The 22,779-nt window shown below is 45.1% G+C and overlaps 1 protein-coding gene across 4 annotated transcripts in view; it reads right to left on the bottom strand.

Annotated features, from left to right (window-relative positions):
- Positions 1-22,716, bottom strand: part of LOC116610151 (centlein-like) — a 30,573-nt gene extending 7,857 nt beyond the window's left edge. For 2 of the 4 annotated variants that reach the window (XR_007308238.1, XM_048728253.1), the window contains exons 1-23: positions 22,406-22,716; positions 21,814-21,881; positions 21,147-21,235; positions 20,701-20,785; positions 20,579-20,622; positions 20,211-20,328; positions 19,782-19,863; positions 19,333-19,445; positions 17,842-17,898; positions 17,288-17,406; positions 16,942-17,051; positions 12,961-13,013; positions 12,126-12,209; positions 11,231-11,350; positions 10,842-10,933; positions 10,668-10,749; positions 9,989-10,099; positions 8,489-8,604; positions 7,736-7,855; positions 7,567-7,667; positions 1,056-1,177; positions 916-983; positions 265-514 (exon numbers count right to left, since the gene is read on the bottom strand). Coding sequence is in view for 3 of the 4 variants with exons in the window: in XM_048728253.1 (XP_048584210.1) it covers positions 265-514; positions 916-983; positions 1,056-1,177; positions 7,567-7,667; positions 7,736-7,855; positions 8,489-8,604; positions 9,989-10,099; positions 10,668-10,749; positions 10,842-10,933; positions 11,231-11,350; positions 12,126-12,209; positions 12,961-13,013; positions 16,942-17,051; positions 17,288-17,406; positions 17,842-17,898; positions 19,333-19,445; positions 19,782-19,863; positions 20,211-20,328; positions 20,579-20,622; positions 20,701-20,785; positions 21,147-21,235; positions 21,814-21,881; positions 22,406-22,424 (2,223 nt within the window). In the remaining variant the exon portion in view is untranslated. Of the gene's footprint in view, positions 1-264; positions 515-915; positions 984-1,055; positions 1,178-7,566; positions 7,668-7,735; positions 7,856-8,488; positions 8,605-9,988; positions 10,100-10,667; positions 10,750-10,841; positions 10,934-11,230; positions 11,351-12,125; positions 12,210-12,960; positions 13,014-16,941; positions 17,052-17,287; positions 17,407-17,841; positions 17,899-19,332; positions 19,446-19,781; positions 19,864-20,210; positions 20,329-20,578; positions 20,623-20,700; positions 20,786-21,146; positions 21,236-21,813; positions 21,882-22,405 lie in introns of those variants that run through there. The other 2 variants (XM_048728254.1, XM_048728256.1) reach the window with 2 other exon arrangements.
- Between the last annotated feature and the right edge of the window lie 63 nt (positions 22,717-22,779).

The following is a 22,779-nucleotide window of genomic DNA, read 5'->3' as shown; positions in this document are numbered from 1 at the left end:
AAGTAAAAGGGATATTCATTTTATCATAAATATACAGGCCTTGTAATACTTTTCTATACTGTGTTTGTGTTGGATTTTTGCGAATCAGAGAGCTATGGAAAGTGTCCTCTAACATGCTCAATTGTTTGATGCCTGAAAGTAGTAAAACAGCGCTCAAAATACCAGCTTCGGCATTAATTGTGTCACCCACAGTAGATGCATTTGGCATACTCAAGGAGTATCACGAAGACCAAACGTCCCTTCATCTCTCTTAAGCTTACTAACCTGCTGCTCTAAACGCCTTTTCTCTGGGCTGGCAGCTCCATGCGAACTTGCCAAGCCTGTCGATTGAGTGTCCTCCTCGGCTACGTCTCGGCTCCCCACATGGATGTGGCGCCGCTGTAGTTCATCCATATCATCTCTTAACTGATCGCATTCTGTCACACGCTGGCGGAGCTCGTGCTCGGTCGCTTCCAATCGACGCTCCAAGGACAAGTGGTCTTTCTTTGAATTATCTAACTCCTTCCGGAGACTCCTGAAAATGTATGTACGGCGTCATCAGACCCATCATCACATCGGCAATTATGGAAGGATTTCCAAAGAAGGATTTGGAAGGATTTCCAAAGAGAAACTTTGAAGGGAGGCTCAAAAGAAGATGTAAAAATGCAAACGTATAATTGCCAGAGCAAAGTAGAAGGGAGAGAGGCGTGCAACACCCTTCTCCTTTACTCTGAAGCTAAAGGGGCGCGATCCAAATGATGACTAAAATGATGCATTCTAACAAGCCTATAAAAGGACACTTTGTTATTAAGGACAGTTACATTCAAATCCCGGTTAAGCTCCATATATATTCTGTAAATTCTGACTCGCCTAATAAGGACAACTCGTTAATATTAAAGGTCTGTTTGGTGGGCCTCTTACTAACGTTCTACCTACTCGATTTCTTGCTTGCCCAGGTCGACATCCTCTTCCAGTTCCACTGCCCGTTTCTCATACCTCACAGCCTACAAGACACGAACGGGCACGCTCACGAATAGAAAGACTCGTCAAGAATCGTTAAAAAAAGCTTATCTTACAATGCCACGAACCTTTTCTTTCCAAACGGCTAGCTCCTCGTCCTGCTTATCATACTTGCGCGCCTCGCGAGACAGTCTTGTCTCTTGTTTCTTCTCTTCCTCAGTAAGTCGGTACAGCAGGTCTGAAAGTCGGGCCGATGCATTTGTGAGACACAGTCAAACCCCGCGAACGCGAGTTATGGATTCTGTTTAAAGCCGCATTGTCACCAGTTTACTTCCGGTCGATTACCTAACAATATCCGATGATTTTTAACGGAAAACGCGAACATTATTTCAAAACATTGAAAGCAGTGTGTCTATTGGAAGTTTCTTTGAGGATGTGATTGATAATTTAAGGCGGAAGGCCTGTTAAATATCTCGGATTCTAATAGATTCTTTTGTCTTTTAACGGTTGAGGTTTCCGTCGGAACACCGGAAAAAAACTGGTGACAATGCGGCTTTAATACTAAGATCACGTGGCTGATACGCCTACTCTATGTTGCGTTCTACGCCTACTCTATGTTGCGTTCTACGCCTACTCTATGTTGCTTTCTACGCCTACTCTATGTTGCTTCCTACGCCTACTCTATGTTGCTTCCTACGCCTACTCTATGTTGCGTTCTACGCCTACTCTATGTTGCGTTCTACGCCTACTCTATGTTGCGTTCTACGCCTACTCTATGTTGCGTTCTACGCCTACTCTATGTTGTTTTCTACGCCTACTCTATGTTGCTTTCTACGCCTACTCTATGTTGCTTTCTACGCCTACTCTATGTTGCGTTCTACGCCTACTCTATGTTGCTTTCTACGCCTACTCTATGTTGCGTTCTACGCCTACTCTATGTTGCTTTCTACGCCTACTCTATGTTGCTTTCTACGCCTACTCTATGTTGCGTTCTACGCCTACCCTATGTTGCTTTCTACGCCTACTCTATGTTGCTTCTTACGCCTACTCTATGTTGCGTTCTACGCCTATTCTATGTTGCGTTCTACGCCTACTCTATGTTGCGTTCTACGCCTACTCTATGTTGCTTTCTACGCCTACTCTATGTTGCTTCCTACGCCTACTCTATGTTGCTTTCTACGCCTACTCTATGTTGCGTTCTACGCCTACCGTATGTTGCTTTCTACGCCTACTCTATGTTGCTTCCTACGCCTACCGTATGTTGCGTTCTACGCCTATTCTACGTTGCGTTCTACGCCTACTCTATGTTGCGTTCTACGCCTACTCTATGTTGCTTTCTACGCCTTCTCTATGTTGCTTCCTACGCCTACTCTATGTTGCGTTCTACGCCTATTCTATGTTGCGTTCTACCCCTACTCTATGTTGCGTTCTACGCCTACTCTATGTTGCTTTCTACGCCTACTCTATGTTGCTTTCTACGCCTACTCTATGTTGCGTTCTACGCCTACTCTATGTTGCGTTCTACGCCTACTCTATGTTGCTTTCTACGCCTACTCTATGTTGCTTTCTACGCCTACTCTATGTTGCTTTCTACGCCTACTCTATGTTGCGTTCTACGCCTACTCTATGTTGCGTTCTACGCCTACTCTATGTTGCTTTCTACGCCTACTCTATGTTGCTTTCTACGCCTACTCTATGTTGCTTTCTACCCCTACTCTATGTTGCTTTCTACGCCTACTCTATGTTGCGTTCTATGCCTACTCTATGTTGCTTTCTACGCTTTCTACGCCTACTCTATGTTGCGTTCTACGCCTACTCTATGTTGCGTTCTACGCTTTCTACGCCTACTTTATGTTGCGTTCTACGCCTACTCTATGTTGCGTTCTACGCCTACTCTACGTTGCGTTCTACGCCTACTCTATGTTGCGTTCTACGCCTACTCTATGTTGCGTTCTACGCCTACTCTATGTTGCGTTCTACGCCTACTCTATGTTGCGTTCTACGCCTACTCTATGTTGCATTCTACGCCTACTCTATGTTGCGTTCTACGCCTACTGTATGTTGCTTTCTACGCTTTCTACGCCTACTCTATGTTGCGTTCTACGCCTACTCTATGTTGCTTTCTACGCCTACTCTATGTTGCTTCCTACGCCTACTCTATGTTGCGTTCTATGCCTACTTATGTTGCGTTCTACGCCTACTCTATGTTGCGTTCTACGCCTACTCTATGTTGCGTTCTACGCCTACTCTATGTTGCTTCTTACGCCTACTCTATGTTGCGTTCTACGCCTATTCTATGTTGCGTTCTACGCCTACTCTATGTTGCGTTCTACGCCTACTCTATGTTGCTTTCTACGCCTACTCTATGTTGCTTCCTACGCCTACTCTATGTTGCTTTCTACGCCTACTCTATGTTGCGTTCTACGCCTACCGTATGTTGCTTTCTACGCCTACTCTATGTTGCTTCCTACGCCTACTCTATGTTGCGTTCTACGCCTATTCTACGTTGCGTTCTACGCCTACTCTATGTTGCGTTCTACGCCTACTCTATGTTGCTTTCTACGCCTTCTCTATGTTGCTTCCTACGCCTACTCTATGTTGCGTTCTACGCCTATTCTATGTTGCGTTCTACCCCTACTCTATGTTGCGTTCTACGCCTACTCTATGTTGCTTTCTACGCCTACTCTATGTTGCTTTCTACGCCTACTCTATGTTGCGTTCTACGCCTACTCTATGTTGCGTTCTACGCCTACTCTATGTTGCTTTCTACGCCTACTCTATGTTGCTTTCTACGCCTACTCTATGTTGCTTTCTACGCCTACTCTATGTTGCGTTCTACGCCTACTCTATGTTGCGTTCTACGCCTACTCTATGTTGCTTTCTACGCCTACTCTATGTTGCTTTCTACGCCTACTCTATGTTGCTTTCTACCCCTACTCTATGTTGCTTTCTACGCCTACTCTATGTTGCGTTCTATGCCTACTCTATGTTGCTTTCTACGCTTTCTACGCCTACTCTATGTTGCGTTCTACGCCTACTCTATGTTGCGTTCTACGCTTTCTACGCCTACTTTATGTTGCGTTCTACGCCTACTCTATGTTGCGTTCTACGCCTACTCTACGTTGCGTTCTACGCCTACTCTATGTTGCGTTCTACGCCTACTCTATGTTGCGTTCTACGCCTACTCTATGTTGCGTTCTACGCCTACTCTATGTTGCGTTCTACGCCTACTCTATGTTGCATTCTACGCCTACTCTATGTTGCGTTCTACGCCTACTCTATGTTGCTTTCTACGCTTTCTACGCCTACTCTATGTTGCGTTCTACGCCTACTCTATGTTGCTTTCTACGCCTACTCTATGTTGCTTCCTACGCCTACTCTATGTTGCGTTCTATGCCTACTTATGTTGCGTTCTACGCCTACTCTATGTTGCGTTCTACGCCTACTCTATGTTGCGTTCTACGCCTACTCTATGTTGCGTTCTACGCCTACTCTATGTTGCGTTCTACGCCTACTCTATGTTGCGTTCTACGCCTACTCTATGTTGCGTTCTACGCCTACTCTATGTTGCGTTCTACGCCTACTCTATGTTGCTTTCTACGCCTACTCTATGTTGCTTTCTACGCCTACTCTATGTTGCGTTCTACGCCATGTTGCGTTCTACGCCTACTCTATGTTGCTTTCTACGCCTACTCTATGTTGCGTTCTACGCCTACTCTATGTTGCGTTCTACGCCTACTCTATGTTGCTTTCTACGCCTACTCTATGTTGCTTTCTACGCCTACTCTATGTTGCGTTCTACGCCATGTTGCGTTCTACGCCTACTCTATGTTGCTTTCTACGCCTACTCTATGTTGCGTTCTACGCCTACTCTATGTTGCGTTCTACGCCTATTCTATGTTGCTTTCTACACCTACTCTATGTTGCGTTCTACGCCTACTCTATGTTGCTTTCTACGCCTACTCTATGTTGCGTTCTACGCCTACTCTATGTTGCCTTCTACGCCTACTCTATGTTGCTTTCTACGCCTACTCTATGTTGCTTTCTACGCCTACTCTATGTTGCTTTCTACGCCTACTCTATGTTGCGTTCTACGCCTACTCTATGTTGCGTTCTACGCCTACTCTGTGTTGCGTTCTACGCCTACTCTATGTTGCGTTCTACGCCTACTCTATGTTGCGTTCTACGCCTACTTATGTTGCGTTCTACGCCTACTCTATGTTGCGTTCTACGCCTACTCTATGTTGCTTTCTACGCCTACTCTATGTTGCGTTCTACGCCTATTCTATGTTGCTTTCTACGCCTACTCTATGTTGCTTTCTACGCCTACTCTATGTTGCGTTCTACGCCTACTCTATGTTGCTTTCTACGCCTTCTCTATGTTGCTTCCTACGCCTACTCTATGTTGCGTTCTACGCCTATTCTATGTTGCGTTCTACCCCTACTCTATGTTGCGTTCTACGCCTACTCTATGTTGCGTTCTACGCCTACTCTATGTTGCGTTCTACGCCTACTCTATGTTGCGTTCTACGCCTACTCTATGTTGCTTTCTACGCCTACTCTATGTTGCTTTCTACGCCTACTCTATGTTGCTTTCTACGCCTACTCTATGTTGCGTTCTACGTCTAGTCTATGTTGCTTTCTACACCTACTCTATGTTGCGTTCTACGCCAACTCTATGTTGCTTTCTACGCCTACTCTATGTTGCGTTCTACGCCTACTCTATGTTGCGTTCTACGCCTACTCTATGTTGCGTTCTACGCCTACTCTATGTTGCTTTCTACGCCTACTCTATGTTGCGTTCTACGCCTACTCTATGTTGCGTTCTACGCCTACTCTATGTTGTGTTCTACGCCTACTCTATGTTGCTTTCTACGCCTACTCTATGTTGCTTTCTACGCCTACTCTATGTTGCGTTCTACGCCTACTCTATGTTGCGTTCTACGCCTACTCTATGTTGCGTTCTACGCCTACTCTATGTTGCGTTCTACGCCTACTCTATGTTGCTTTCTCGAGCTGATGTATGGTTGTAGTTATGAGGACGTATGTGTGATGTCCAGTGTCACTCAGAGAGGAGAATACATACTATAATAGTGACCTTAAAGCGGCAATGTAACCACTTTACTTCCGGTAGATTATGTAATACTCCGATGATTTTTAAAGAAAAAAGCGAAAAATGTTGTAAAATTTAAAAGCAGTGTGTCTATTTGAACAGATTCTTTTGTCTATCGTAGGTTTCTTCCTTTCGCATTTGACTAGTACTTGGTCTTACCTCCTGATGATAAACCTTGTACTAGAACATATGTAAGGTTGCTTTACATTTCGAAAGGCTCTACGAAATATCCCACCCCCTGTCTAATTATTTTTTGTTACCCTTATTCTTGTCCTTCTGCACCATTATGTTTAACCTTTTCCTCCCCTTTATATCGTCTCTCTACAAGTAGCCCCCCTCTCCTACCACATTTTTTCACCCAGCTACCCCAGGCAACATGGTACGAATACCCGGTTTTAACCAAAAACTGGCCCACCGGAAGTAAACTGGCCCACCGGAAGTAAACTTGTGCGGTTGCCGCTTTAAGGTGCGACTCCTAGTTGTGGAATCAATTCTCATAAACATCGTAGACCCTGGGGTTCTGTTTTGGGATCCCTGTGCTTGGCCGTGAGGCTGGGGAGATTCAGCCCAGAGAAAGTGGGTCTCGGATGACGTCATCATCCATAGGATACCCAGAACGTCATCCTGAAATGCCTTACTTTCTTTCTCTTCTTGCAAGCAGACTCTGAAGCGCTTACTTTCTTTCTCTTCTTGCAAGCAGACTCTAAAGTGCCTTACTTTCTTTCTCTTCTTGCAAGCAGACTCTAAAGTGCCTTACTTTCTTTCTCTTCTTGCAAGCAGACTCTGAAGCGCTTACTTTCTTTCTCTTCTTGCAAGCAGACTCTAAAGTGCCTTACTTTCTTTCTCTTCTTGCAAGCAGACTCTAAAGTGCCTTACTTTCTTTCTCTTCTTGCAAGCAGACTCTGAAATGCCTTACTTTCTTTCTCTTCTTGCAAGCAGACTCTGAAGCGCTTACTTTCTTTCTCTTCTTGCAAGCAGACTCTAAAGTGCCTTACTTTCTTTCTCTTCTTGCAAGCAGACTCTAAAGTGCCTTACTTTCTTTCTCTTCTTGCAAGCAGACTCTGAAATGCCTTACTTTCTTTCTCTTCTTGCAAGCAGACTCTGAAGCGCTTACTTTCTTTCTCTTCTTGCAAGCAGACTCTAAAGTGCCTTACTTGCTTTCTCTTCTTGCAAGCAGACTCTAAAGTGCCTTACTTTCTTTCTCTTCTTGCAAGCAGACTCTAAAGTGCCTTACTTACTTTCTCTTCTTGCAAGCAGACTCTAAAGTGCCTTACTTTCTTTCTCTTCTTGCAAGCAGACTCTAAAGTGCCTTACTTTCTTTCTCTTCTTGCAAGCAGACTCTAAAATGCCTTACTTTCTTTCTCTTCTTGCAAGCAGACTCTAAAGTGCCTTACTTATTTTCTCTTCTTGCAAGCAGACTCTAAAGTGCCTTACTTATTTTCTCTTCTTGCAAGCAGACTCTAAAGTGCCTTACTTTCTTTCTCTTCTTGCAAGCAGACTCTAAAGTGCCTTACTTTCTTTCTCTTCTTGCAAGCAGACTCGGAGCTCTTGTATCGTGGTCAGATCATTCGCGTGCTGCATTCGGAGGACGTCAAGCTCCTCCAGGACGTCATGCCTAAAAGAGAGGGTCAGGTTTTCGTTTTCTGTCTTGTGGTTAGATAACTCATAACACCCTCACTCTACCTTTCTTTCTCCAGCTTCTCGTACTCGGTCTTGTAATGGGTTAACTCGTTCCATACGCCGTCACTGTTGTGGTGTCTCAAGGCGCGTTCGGCAGGACGCTCAATGGGAGAGCTTTCCTTCCTGAAAGCCCAATAAACGTAAGACTTAGCAAAACCTGGTGCACTTGAAAACGAATGAAGGAAAATTTATGGACGCTCAATGGGAGAGCTTTCCTTCCTGAAAGCCCAATAAACGTAAGACTAAGCAAAACCTGGTGCACTTGAAAACGAATGAAGGAAAATTTATGGAAGCTCAATGGGAGAGCTTTCCTTCCTGAAAGCCCAATAAACGTAAGACTTAGCAAAACCTGGTGCACTTGAAAACGAATGAAGGAAAATTTATGGAAGCTCAATGGGAGAGCTTTCCTTCCTGAAAGCCCAATAAACGTAAGACTTAGCAAAACCTGGTGCACTTGAAAACGAAAGAAGGAAAATTTATGGACGCTCAATGGCCTTTCTTGGGGTTGGGGGGGGGGGGGTCTCTTGGGGACGCCTATAAGAAAAGGGGGCTAACTAAACAATCACACCTAAACTAAACACGCCTAGGTTTACATTGATATTGGATAGACCGGTGTCTGGTAATTTTTCTTAAGGCGCTTATTGGGGAGGAGTCGCTTATTAGAATCATTACATAAAGCAAACACATTAGAATGCAATAGCACATAGGAATGAAAACACATGGTGATATCTATTAAGTTCTCAAAATTCAACTCACGGTTCCTTCTCGTACGTGCGCAGTTGACTCTGAACCAGGTTCAAGTTATCCTTCAGCAGACGGTATCGCTTTTGCCTTTGTGCATGCGCTTTGCGCACCTCCGCCAGCTCGCTGTCCTGAATAACAATAAGCCATGCGTTTACAACGCTTCATATCACATGTTGGCACGCCTTTTCAAGAGATAAAAGCCCTAAACAATCAAGCGCCCCCTTTGTTATTTTAAGACTTGACTTAATTGATTGAGCCGATTTGAACACTTTTTCGTGCAACTTGAAAATAATCAAATGGGAACGAAACTTAACAATCGACGAGGAGAATAGCCGTAAGAGAAGAAGCTAGGTGCTGTTCGGTAGTTATTCAAAGTTATTACCCGGGATGTCCCGGGTTAATTCAGTACTTTTGTCCAGAAGCCACTTGCTCTTTGTTTTTCGCAAATGATAGTACATGTTTAATTAATATATAAGAGAGATTTATGCGAAAGACTTGTTTACTCAGCAAGCACTATTTGGACAAGGTCACGCAACGCTTCCCGCCTCTGGACCAGCGAGACACTATTACTCAGCAAGCACTATTTGGACAAGGTCACGCAACACTTCCCGCCTCTGGACCAGCGAGACACTATTACTCAGCAAGCACTATTTGGACAAGGTCACGCAACGCTTCCCGCCTCTGGACCAGCGAGACACTATTACTCAGCATGCACTATTTGGACAAGGTCACGCAACGCTTCCCGCCTCTGGACCAGCGAGACACTATTACTCAGCAAGCACTATTTGGACAATGTCACGCAACACTTCCCGCCTCTGGACCAGCGAGACACTATTACTCAGCAAGCACTATTTGGACAAGGTCACGCAACGCTTCCCGCCTCTGGACTAGTGAGACACTATTACTCAGCAAGCACTATTTGGGCAAGGTCACGCAACGCTTCCCGCCTCTGGACCAGCGAGACACTATTACTCAGCAAGCACTATTTGGACAAGGCCACGCAACGCTTCCCGCCTCTGGACCAGCGAGACACTATTACTCAGCAAGCACTATTTGGACAATGTCATGCAACGCTTCCCGCCTCTGGACTAGTGAGACACTATTACTCAGCAAGCACTATTTGGACAAGGTCACGCAACACTTCCCGCCTCTGGACCAGCGAGACACTATTACTCAGCAAGCACTATTTGGACAAGGTCACGCAACGCTTCCCGCCTCTGGACTAGTGAGACACTATTACTCAGCAAGCACTATTATGGCAAGGTCACGCAACGCTTCCCGCCTCTGGACCAGCGAGACACTATTACTCAGCAAGCACTATTTGGACAAGGTCACGCAACGCTTCCCGCCTCTGGGCCAGCGAGACACTATTACTCAGCAAGCACTATTTGGACAAGGTCACACAACGCTTCCCGCCTCTGGGCCAGCGAGACACTATTACTCAGCAAGCACTATTTGGACAAGGTCACGCAACGCTTCCCGCCGGTAGCACATTGCAAAGTATCGGCGTACCTTGAGATCAAGCAGTTTCCTCAAGTCATTGTGTTTGGCCTGCATGCGATGGACTTTAGCATCCAGTCTTTCACGCTCCTCCCCATGCAATGGCGATACTTGCCCTGGGGACTGGAAAAACACAAAACAACATTACATTCTTGACGTTTTTTTTTTAAATCAATTTTATCCTTAAAAATGACGGCGACGGTTAGCATGGCATGGCAAAGAAAAATGCTTTCGCACTTTGCACTAAACTCAGAAACAGGCAGGAATAAAGACTTTCTTTTGTAACAACGATAAGTGATATGTAGGGGAGAGTGCAAATGTCAAGGCCCCCGATACACAGTGAAGCCCAGGCCCTTGGACAAGGGGTCTGCACATGCAGACCCCTTGCTTGAGAAAGCATGTATTTCTTGGTACATGTACATAAGACTCGCAAATGGGTTATCTTATACGTTGTTCCAGGAGTTGTTCAACATTGTATCACTGTTTTGTACCATCCCAAGCAAAATAACATTGGGGCTCGGCGGAAATCGTTAATGCAGGAGCAGTCATGACAATATTGGTTGGTATACCACTAAACATGCAACAAGTTTCCTGAGCTCTGAATGATTTGTAAGATGATGATACTAAAAGTACTAGGCGGTATGATGATGACGACGACGACGACGACTACGATGACGATGATGATACTTACGGTAGTTGATGGTCTTGGGTCACTTTTTCTCTTGTTTGTCGCTAACGAGGTCTTCAGGGTTCTTTCAAGGGAGGAGATCCGTCTGAGAAAGTAGACCAACCAAATGCTTATGATGACGATGATGATAAAAATGGTGGTGATAATGACGACCAAGCCCCAAGAGAGCCTATGTACCTGGTCTTTTCATTGACCATCTCGCGAAGCTCATCTCGCTCCATCTCAACATCTTCAAGCTTGTCCTTGGACTCTCGGCAGCGGGGGCACGCCTGTAGACAACATGGACAGAACAGCAAGTCAAATTAACAAGGGAGCCAAACCTCTGATGTCTTGGCTGCTGTTAATTAGGGTCTTCTCAGATAAGGACATTTAACCTTCATTTTCACGGCCGTTGTTTTTATACGAGAATAACGTAAATCCCCAGAAGTCCTGTTTAAAGGTATGACATAAATGTACCGACGAAGAAATTTATCTCACGGTTCTAAATATGAACCATGGAGATTCTTAAAAGGCCTTTTTGGAGTACGGAGTATCTGACTTTGCTTTTGCACTTCCTAGGCTTTTACCTCGGTCCTATGAGAATTCCCCAGGACAGCACTTGCTTGTGACGCGTTTTCCAGGCGTTTCCTTAGCTCGTCAATCAACTGGTCTTTGCTGGTTAGCTCGCGTATATGCCTCTCGTCACTCTGCCATAGTAAGAAAAGCGAACATGTCAGACATATGCTTTGGATCAGTGACAGCAGCAGTGATGATTGCCTTGGTGGTGTTTAGGGATCATTCCGACGATGACGATAACACGAAGCGATGGTAGGAAATGAAAGATATAAATCAATGATGTACAGTATTGATGGTAGAATTATTGCCATTACAAGAACATGTACAACATAATAATAATGGTGTTTGGTGAGAAATAATACGTTGGTGATGTATTGATGGTAGAATTATTGCCATTACAAGAACATGTACAACATCATACTAATGGTGTTTGGTGAGAAATAATACGTTGGTGGTGTATTGATGGTAGAATTATTGCCATTACAAGAACATGGTGTTTGGAGAGAAATGATACGTTGGTGATGTATTGATAATGGTTGTGGTTGTTACAGCAATGGTTTAGTGGCGGTTGGTGACAAATTTAATGTTTTCTTTACAATAACGTAGAAGTGTGGATAAGTGAGGAATGATTAGTTAATCATGATTTAATGATGGTTATGGTTATCATAACAATGTGCAGTGGTTGTTCAGATGGAGATGATTGCATGTAGAGGCGACAGTTCAAAATATAGGTTGTAGATGCACATTTTGGGCAAGGGTAGGGAGGGGGACCTGTTCGTCGTAGACTGAACGTAATCGTCAATTCCATTCTATTTCATGTTTTTGTAAGATTGCTTTAGGATATATGGACTTTGATGGTTATAAAATAGCAGTGGTGATAATATTGGACTTGTTCATGTACGGTACCTCTCTCAGCGCCTCAATTCGCTCCATCAGCTGGTTTTCTCGCTTATCACCCTCAGCACAACGGGCTCGCAGATCAGCAACAGACTAGACGTGATACAATCATCACTATATCACCATCAACAGGACAGATAAGATGTGATACAATCATCACATTATCACCATCAACAGAACAGATAAGACATGGCCCCAAGAACTAGCGTACCCTAGGTAGCAGACGATATTCACATCACAGTAGACGATACTCACACCACAGCAGACGATATTCACACCACAGTAGACGATATTCACACCACCGCAGACGATATTCACAACATAGAGGATTTAAACACCACATCAGAGGATATTAACATCACACCAGAGGATATTAACACCACATCAGAGGATATTAACACCACATCAGAGGATATTAACATCACATCAGAGGATATTAACATCACATCAGAGGATATTAACACCACAACAGACGATATTCACACCACAGCAGACGATATTCACACCACAGCAGACAATATTCACACCACAGCAGACGATATTCACACCACAGCAGACGATATTCACACCACAGCAGACGATATTCACACCACAGCAGACGATATTCACACCACAGCAGACGATATTCACACCACAGCAGACGATATTCACACCAGAGCAGACGATATTCACACCACAGCAGACGATATTCACACCACAGTGAGGTTTGACTGTTTGCTTGTAACAGTCCTGGCATTAGCTATTTGGTATGCTGACGGTAACCATTCAATGCCTTGCAGTGAGAAGACCCTCTGGTACCAGGATAAGATACCAGGAGGGGGACATACTAAGGAAATCTTGCTACCTTTTGCAATGCGACGGCATCTCTTTCATTCACTTGCTTGCGATCTGCCATAACTAATACGCATAAAAAAAATTATGATTCATACTTAAGTGCCAATGCAGAATACCATACACAAGAAAGTTTCAGCATGGTAACACCATGATAATAACATGATGGGTCACACCCCATCATAGGTTTAACCCTATCCCCCCTAGACATCCCATGGCCCATCATAGGGGGTGTAATCCAGTCTCACCCTATCCCCCCTAGACATCCCATGGCCCACCATAGGGGGTGTAATCCAGTCTAACCCTATCCCCCTTAAACATTCCATGGCCCACCATAGGGGGTGTAACCCAGTCTCACCCTATCCCCCTTAGACATCCCATGGCCCATCATAGGGGGTGTACTCCAGTCTCACCCTATCCCCCCTAGACATCCCATGGCCCATCATAGGGGGTGTAACCCAGTCTCACCCTATCCCCCCTAGACATCCCATGGCCCATCATAGGGGGTGTGACTCAGTCTCACCCTATCCCCCCTAGACATCCCATGGCCCACCATAGGGGGTGTAACCCAGTCTCACCCTATCCCCCCTAGACATCCCATGGCCTATCATAGGGGGTGTGACTCAGTCTCACCCTATCCCCCCTAGACACCCCATGGCCCATCATAGGGGGTGTAACCCAGTCTCACCCTATCCCCCCTAGACACCCCATGGCCCATCATAGGGGGTGTAACCCAGTCTCACCCTATCCCCCCTAGACACCCCATGGCCCATCATAGGGGGTGTAACCCAGTCTCACCCTATCCCCCCTAGACATCCCATGGCCCATCATAGGGGGTGTAACCCAGTCTCACCCTATCCCCCCTAGACATCCCATGGCCCATCATAGAGGGTGTGACTCAGTCTCACCCTATCCCCCCTAGACATCCCATGGCCCACCATAGGGGGTGTGACCCAGTCTCACCCTATCCCCCCTAGACACCCCATGGCCCATCATAGGGGGTGTGACTCAGTCTCACCCTATCCCCCCTAGACATCCCATGGCCCATCATAGGGGGTGTAATACAGTCTCACCCTATCCCCCCTAGACATCCCATGGCCCTTCATAGGGGGTGTAATCCAGTCTCACCCTATCCCCCCTAGACATCCCATGGCCCACCATAGGGGGTGTGACCCAGTCTCACCCTATCCCCCCTAGACACCCCATGGCCCATCATAGGGGGTGTGACTCAGTCTCACCCTATCCCCCCTAGACACCCCATGGCCCATCATAGGGGGTGTAACCCAGTCTCACCCTATCCCCCCTAGACATCCCATGGCCCACCATAGGGGGTGTAACCCAGTCTCACCCTATCCCCCCTAGACATCCCATGGCCCATCATAGGGGGTGTAACCCAGTCTAACCCTATCCCCCCTAGACATCCCATGGCCCATCATAGGGGGTGTAACCCAGTCTCACCCTATCCCCGCTAGACATCCCATGGCCCATCATAGGGGGTGTAACCCAGTCTAACCCTATCCCCCCTAGACATCCCATGGCCCACCATAGGGGGTGTAACCCAGTCTCACTCTATCCCCCCTAGACATCCCATGGCCCATCATAGGGGGTGTAACCCAGTCTCACTCTATCCCCCCTAGACATCCCATGGCCCATCATAGGGGGTGTAACCCAGTCTCACCCTATCCTCCCTAGACACCCCATGGCCCATCATAGGGGGTGTATCCCAGTCTCACCCTATCCCCCCTAGACATCCCATGGCCCATCATAGGGGGTGTAACCCAGTCTCACTCTATCCCCCCTAGACATCCCATGGCCCATCATAGGAGGTGTAACCCAGTCTCACCCTATCCCCCCTAGACACCCCATGGCCCATCATAGGGGGTGTAACCCAGTCTCACCCTATCCCCCCTAGACACCCCATGGCCCATCATAGGGGGTGTAACCCAGTCTCACCCTATCCCCCCTAGACATCCCATGGCCCATCATAGGGGGTGTAACCCAGTCTCACCCTATCCCCCCTAGACATCCCATGGCCCATCATAGGGGGTGTGACTCAGTCTCACCCTATCCCCCCTAGACATCCCATGGCCCATCATAGGGGGTGTAATCCAGTCTCACCCTATCCCCCCTAGACATCCCATGGCCCACCATAGGGGGTGTGACTCAGTCTCACCCTATCCCCCCTAGACATCCCATGGCCCATCATAGGGGGTGTAATCCAGTCTAACCCTATCCCCCCTAGACATCCCATGGCCTACCATAGGGGGTGTAATCCAGTCTAACCCTATCCCCCCTAGACATCCCATGGCCCATCATAGGGGGTGTGACTCAGTCTCACCCTATACCCCCTAGACATCCCATGGCCCATCATAGGGGGTGTAACCCAGTCTCACCCTATCCCCCCTAGACATCCCATGGCCCATCATAGAGGGTGTGACTCAGTCTCACCCTATCCCCCCTAGACATCCCATGGCCCACCATAGGGGGTGTGACCCAGTCTCACCCTATCCCCCCTAGACACCCCATGGCCCATCATAGGGGGTGTGACTCAGTCTCACCCTATCCCCCCTAGACATCCCATGGCCCATCATAGGGGGTGTAATACAGTCTCACCCTATCCCCCCTAGACATCCCATGGCCCTTCATAGGGGGTGTAATCCAGTCTCACCCTATCCCCCCTAGACATCCCATGGCCCACCATAGGGGGTGTGACCCAGTCTCACCCTATCCCCCCTAGACACCCCATGGCCCATCATAGGGGGTGTGACTCAGTCTCACCCTATCCCCCCTAGACACCCCATGGCCCATCATAGGGGGTGTAACCCAGTCTCACCCTATCCCCCCTAGACATCCCATGGCCCACCATAGGGGGTGTAACCCAGTCTCACCCTATCCCCCCTAGACATCCCATGGCCCATCATAGGGGGTGTAACCCAGTCTAACCCTATCCCCCCTAGACATCCCATGGCCCATCATAGGGGGTGTAACCCAGTCTCACCCTATCCCCGCTAGACATCCCATGGCCCATCATAGGGGGTGTAACCCAGTCTAACCCTATCCCCCCTAGACATCCCATGGCCCACCATAGGGGGTGTAACCCAGTCTCACTCTATCCCCCCTAGACATCCCATGGCCCATCATAGGGGGTGTAACCCAGTCTCACTCTATCCCCCCTAGACATCCCATGGCCCATCATAGGGGGTGTAACCCAGTCTCACCCTATCCTCCCTAGACACCCCATGGCCCATCATAGGGGGTGTATCCCAGTCTCACCCTATCCCCCCTAGACATCCCATGGCCCATCATAGGGGGTGTAACCCAGTCTCACTCTATCCCCCCTAGACATCCCATGGCCCATCATAGGAGGTGTAACCCAGTCTCACCCTATCCCCCCTAGACACCCCATGGCCCATCATAGGGGGTGTAACCCAGTCTCACCCTATCCCCCCTAGACACCCCATGGCCCATCATAGGGGGTGTAACCCAGTCTCACCCTATCCCCCCTAGACATCCCATGGCCCATCATAGGGGGTGTAACCCAGTCTCACCCTATCCCCCCTAGACATCCCATGGCCCATCATAGGGGGTGTGACTCAGTCTCACCCTATCCCCCCTAGACATCCCATGGCCCATCATAGGGGGTGTAATCCAGTCTCACCCTATCCCCCCTAGACATCCCATGGCCCACCATAGGGGGTGTGACTCAGTCTCACCCTATCCCCCCTAGACATCCCATGGCCCATCATAGGGGGTGTAATCCAGTCTAACCCTATCCCCCCTAGACATCCCATGGCCTACCATAGGGGGTGTAATCCAGTCTAACCCTATCCCCCCTAGACATCCCATGGCCCATCATAGGGGGTGTGACTCAGTCTCACCCTATACCCCCTAGACATCCCATGGCCCATCATAGGGGGTGTGACCCAGTCTCACCCTATCCCCCCTAGACATCCCATGGCCCACCATAGGGGGTGTGACCCAGTCTAACTCTCACCTCTGTGAAGCTGTTCCTGCATTCTCTGGAGCTGCTCTATGACTGCCGTCTGGTCCCTGATGTGATCTAAGGCTTTCTCATTCTCTGTCTTGAGCTCAGCCACTTCACTCCTGTAGGATCATCAAACCCTTTAGGGGATAATGCTGGGACAGAGAGGGAAAGGGGCACCCTGATTCTTTTATTAAAATACGAAACGTTTTGAAAGTACAACCATGAAAATACACAATACAGACACTTCTTTCTCTGTATATTTTTCTTTAAATTCAAATGTATTTCAAGTATAAAATTAGCAAAAAAGTGCCTTTTCACTAACCATTTGATTTGATTTTTCCCCTGGATACCATACCTCAGTTGAATATTTTCTCGCTCTCTATCCTTGACTTCACCAGACATAAACTGCAAGTTCCTCTGGTTCTCCTGTAGCTGGGACTCTCTCAGCTTCAGTGTTGAGATTGCTCCTTCATGCTGTTGATAACAGATGGGTATGCCTCTAGACACCATAAATAAAGCATACACTATTTCCATTGAATAAATATGGCTCACGTGTTGAATATACCCCAGCGTATGATATTCTTTTTAAATAGATATTATCAAGTTATGACAAATCATTGGAAGGTTCCCTTAGGTGACCCTGGAGTTATACAACACCCTAGCTTTTAGCCACTTATTGAACAATATTATTGGCTCCAAAACATTGTGAGTAACCAGTGTACAGGCTCCTTGCGCAACTCTTATCCTTGAGCAGTTTTACTAGGTCATATTAATCCATCTGCTTATTATCAAATGTTGACTTTCACTATAAAAGTGCCAAAATGCAAGAATTTTGTTATCGATTGCTATATATAAGATCGCTTTATATACAGGTCACTATTTGGCCCCCCCTCCTTTCTCTTACTGTACCTCCTTCTCCAGCTGTTGAGTTTTAGCGGCCAGTTCATCCATCTCATCCTGTAACACCTACAGTAAGAGGTGGTTTTGAAGATATTATCATCTGGAATCCTGGTAATTCAGCTAAAATGTGTTTTGTTTTGTAACACCTACAGTAAGAAGTGGTTTTGAAGATATTATCATCTGGAATCCTGGTAATTCAGCTAAAATGTGTTTTGTTTTGTAACACCTACAGTAAGAAGTGGTTTTGAAGATATTATCATCTGGAATCCTGGTAATTCAGCTAAAATGTGTTTTGTTTTGTAACACCTACAGTAAGAAGTGGTTTTGAAGATATTATCATCTGGAATCCTGGTAATTCAGCTAAAATTTGTTTTGTTTTGTAACACCTACAGTGAGAAGTGGTTTAGAAGATATTATCATCTGGAATCCTGGTAATTCAGCTAAAATTTGTTTGGTTTTGTAACAACTACAGTAAGAAGTGGTTTAGAAGATATTATCATCTGGAATCCTGGTAATTCAGCTAAAATTTGTTTTGTTTTGTAACACCTACAGTAAGAAGTGGTTAAGAAGATATTATCATCTGGAATCCTGGTAATTCAGCTAAAATTTGTTTTGTTTTGTATCACCTACAGTAAGAAGTGGTATAGAATATATCATCATCTGGAATCCTGGTAATTCAGCTAAAATTTGTTTTGTTTTGTAACACCTACAGTAAGAAGTGGTTTAGAAGATATTATCATCTGGAATCCTGGTAATTCAGCTAAAATGTGTTTTGTTTTGTAACACCTACAGTAAGAAGTGGTTTAGAAGATATTATCATCTGGAATCCTGGTAATTCAGCTAAAATTTGTTTTGTTTTGTAACACCTACAGTAAGAGGTGTTTTTTTCTTTATTTAAAATTGCTCTGACTATTGTTATAATGGGGAGTGGTAGTGGGGAATGGGTGGGGTATACTGACATATCACTAGGGGGAGGAGTGGTACATTCACATCACTAGGGGGGGGGTTGGAGTGGTATACTCACATGTGACTAGGGGGAGGGGAAATGGTGTATTCACAGATGGGGGGAGGGAAAGTAGTATACTCACATATGACTGAAAGTAATGATAATTTATAACTCTCCCTCCCCTTAGTCATATGTGAATATACCACTCCCACTTCCCCCCTAGCCATGTGTTGGTACACCACTTCCCTCCCCCTGGTCATCTGTGAGTATACCATTCCCACTCCCCCTTAGTCATATGTGAGTAAACCACTTTCCCTCCCCCTGGTCATCTGTGAGTATGCCACTCCCACACCCCCCTTAGTCATACAGTACAGACTGAATGTGTTTTAACATTCCACGCATGGATTCAGGGTGGATTCTATGTGGAGTACACCACTTTCCCTCCCCCCATCTGTGACTACAACACTTTTCCCTCCCCCTAGTCATATGTGACACCATTTCCCCTCTCCCTAGTCATACAGTATGTGAGTATACCTTCCCCCTCCCTCTAGTACCTGGATTTTGTCCTGAAGTGTGGAATTTGTCTTAATCATGTTATCAAATGACAATCTATCTGCACTCAGCTTGCCTATTTCTGATTCCAAGTTTTGAATTTGAGACTTGAGCCCTGAAACACAGTCACAGATCTTCTTTTAAGTATTTGCAAGAAAAAAGGGAATTTTTAATAGCGTTAAATTATAGAAATTTTAAACAATACTTTAATTTTTTTAATAGTCCAGGCAAGGAGTAGATAAAAGCACACAAGAAGAAGTGCAAGGGCCTATCAGACACTTTCAAAAGACCTGATTCAGTATTCTTATAATGCTGGGGACACCTGTTTGTTGGTGTCAGTTGTATTGAGCTTTCATATCAAGCGGCGCTACATGTATTTCTATATTTTAGTAGTATACCGTATGCTAGGATAACACTATAAAAAAATTTTTAGAAAAACAACCAGCCTTACCATTCTTCTCATTTTCAATAGTCTCCAAGGTTTTCCTTGTCTCTTCACTTCCTTTCTCCTTCTCATCTTGATAGGCCTTGACCTTGAAAAAAAACATGGAAATTACAAAGAACACTCAGTGGTCCAAGCTTTGGTTTTATGGTCTTAGTTTAGCCTAGGCTAAAAGTTGACTTACCAGTCACTTTGTAAGTACACAGGATTGTCCCTAAAAACTTTGCCAAATACTATCTTTATTAGCCATACAGTTTGTTATTCGGTTGGCTCTTACTTTATTCAGCTGGCTCTAACTTAATTCAGCTGGCTCTTACTTAATTCAGGTGGCTCTTACTTAATTCAGCTAGCTCTTACTTATTTCCCAGCTGGCAGTATGTGGCAGGGAACCCTTTAAACATGGATACACTACTTCTCTAAGAGTTGATCTTTTCTTACCAATTGTGAGAGATACTCATTCTTCTCCTCAGCTTCCTTGGCTCTTTGTAAAATCTCTGACTCCTTCGCATCCTGCTTTTGTTTCAGTTCATCATTCTCAATAAGAAGGTCATGGAATCTGCATCCACAGTACAAAGGAAAGATAAACCCAAATAAATCAATCATTTAAATAAAAATAATCCCTCAACAATCAATTAGCATACAACAAGTCAATTGCCTTATAAACCAATGCAGACTTCTTGCTATATAATATATATAGCGACCCATTAATCAAATTATTATTTACCGATCAGAAAATAGACAAAAATTAGAAAGCTGGTACCTAAGCTAAATACAAAAGGAAAGAAATGCAAAAAAGTCAGGTGTACCTTTCTTTAGTCTGTTTGAGGTCAGAAACGGCATCATCAAGGGCCTGAAAAGGCGGAGACACCTCAAATACACAATTTATGCATCAAATTGGTAAAAAAAGTATAATTTAGAAATATTTTACCTCCCGCATTTCTTTGATTTTTTCATCTTTCATCTTCAAAATCTGTAAGATCTTTTTATCCTTTTTCTCAGTTTTCTCTTTTTCTCTGAAAATGAAAAATATTTCATGGTAAATAATTAGCCAATGATGACAATCCTTTTGGGTATAAGATAGAAAGATATAAGGACATTTAAGGTTCAATTTTTACACTTATGTGGCCACTAGGCAGCATTCAGGGTATAAACCCCTAAATGCTGAAGTATAAGCTAGCCAAAACTTTAACAGCTTCAAAAATATATTTTTCATTATTGCTTGAGCTTAGGTAAGTGTACTTTACGGGACAAAAACAACCCTAAGACAGGAAACGATCCAGGACCAGGGTTGCCTCTAAGGGTATTTTTGGCATTGTACTGTATGATTGAGCCTAGATTGGAACCAGTTATTCCAGCCAAACCAAGCAATATTACCTGGACACCACCATACTGATGACTGATGCCAAATCTGGTTTAGCCGCCTGCAGTCGTTTCCACAGATTCCACACAAATTCTTTGTCCACCTAGAAAAAACATTTCTTTTCCTAAACAAAACTTCTAAACACATTTTGGTTTAGCAGATCTTAAAGAATGAGGCAATTTGGGGGCACTTTATGATTGGGGCATTTTACCATTTAGCAGAACACCCTTCCCCACAATCTACCTCTTTTCCACTAACCTGTTGGACTATCTGCATGGTTTGCTTATCAACCCATCTTTCCCTCTCTATTAACGTATTTATCTGTGTACTGTATAATTTACTATAAGGCTGCCAGCCTTGGATAGCTTCATGCTTAGTGCATACAGTCTAGACAAAATCAGAATAATTTTGAGCAGATGAATGGAATGCTTGGAGCCTGTCTGTATGTCCACCTGTCACAGGCCCCTGCGGCCGGCGGAAGCGGCAGCAATTTTCCACTGAGTGCTGGCTACTTTCTTTTTTTTTAAGCGACTTAAGTTTTATTTGAACTAAAAAGATAAAATAACTTCCACCCCCTACTTATCAACCTCCACCGCCTACTCTGAAAGTTAATAAAAGCCCTGCCTGTCTTGCAGTTCATTGTTTTTCTCTGTTTCTATGTCTGCCCTTGAGACTTCATACCCTCATCTGCGTCAGTTCCTCTCGAAGGGATTGGTTCTCATCTAGAACAGCCTCCAGTTTGGTCGCTACTATAAACAAAATAACCAGCAAAGTCAGTACTGTAGATCCCCCCCCCCCCCCCATCCTAGGGGGGATGTACTCTATCAGTTTTACTTGATAATTGGTGATGTCATTAATTACAGAGGTATAACTAACCCAGTCTGCCTGGTCGTATATAGAGAATAGTAGCTGTCTATCTGAAGCTGTCAATATTTGAGCCAATATTTCTGTAGTAAAAAAATTCCATCAATACGAGTAAAAGGGCCTTATAGAAAAAGACTGAAGCAAAAGTACAGTATTGTAGTTGTACTAGCCGAAAGCGCTTTGTTGTGGATCAAGCTATTGCAAACCATATACAGGATAGGAAAACAAGAAAACACGGTCAAGTTTAGATATTTAGAATGCATACAACTTATGCCATAAGCATACTTTACGGAAAACTGTTTCCCATCGTTTGACAACAAACAAAATATAAACCTAAAATCAAAAGAATGTTCAAATAAAAATATACTTACCTTCAAAATTAAAAGCAACATTTAGAATATAGACTTACATCTTTCTTGCTCCTCCATGCTTTAACAGCTACGTCCAATGAAAGTTAATCTACAACGCGCAACAAGTAGCCATTTCTTCCACATCAGTTGATGTAAAATAGTTGTTCCCTCACTTTTCACCCATACCTTGGCATGGTTAGCATCATAATTATCAATTCAATAACTTGCTGCAGCTTTTCCTTACATTTTTGTGGTTTTGCACTGATCGAATAGTGTAAAGACAGCAAACAAAGACCTCACCGAGATAAAAACAAAACAAAGCTTTCGTCCGCCATGTTTGAAAAAGCGCGCCCGCGGATTTCCCGGCGTGCTTAGCGGTATGGAGAAAAGAGAGAGGAGAGTCTGGGGAAGAGAAAAACGCGGCGGCGGCGGT

Source organism: Nematostella vectensis, chromosome 5 (genome assembly GCF_932526225.1).
Source record: "Nematostella vectensis chromosome 5, jaNemVect1.1, whole genome shotgun sequence".
NCBI classification, from domain to species: Eukaryota; Metazoa; Cnidaria; class Anthozoa; order Actiniaria; family Edwardsiidae; genus Nematostella; species Nematostella vectensis.
This window is presented reverse-complemented; position numbering and strand designations above follow the sequence as displayed.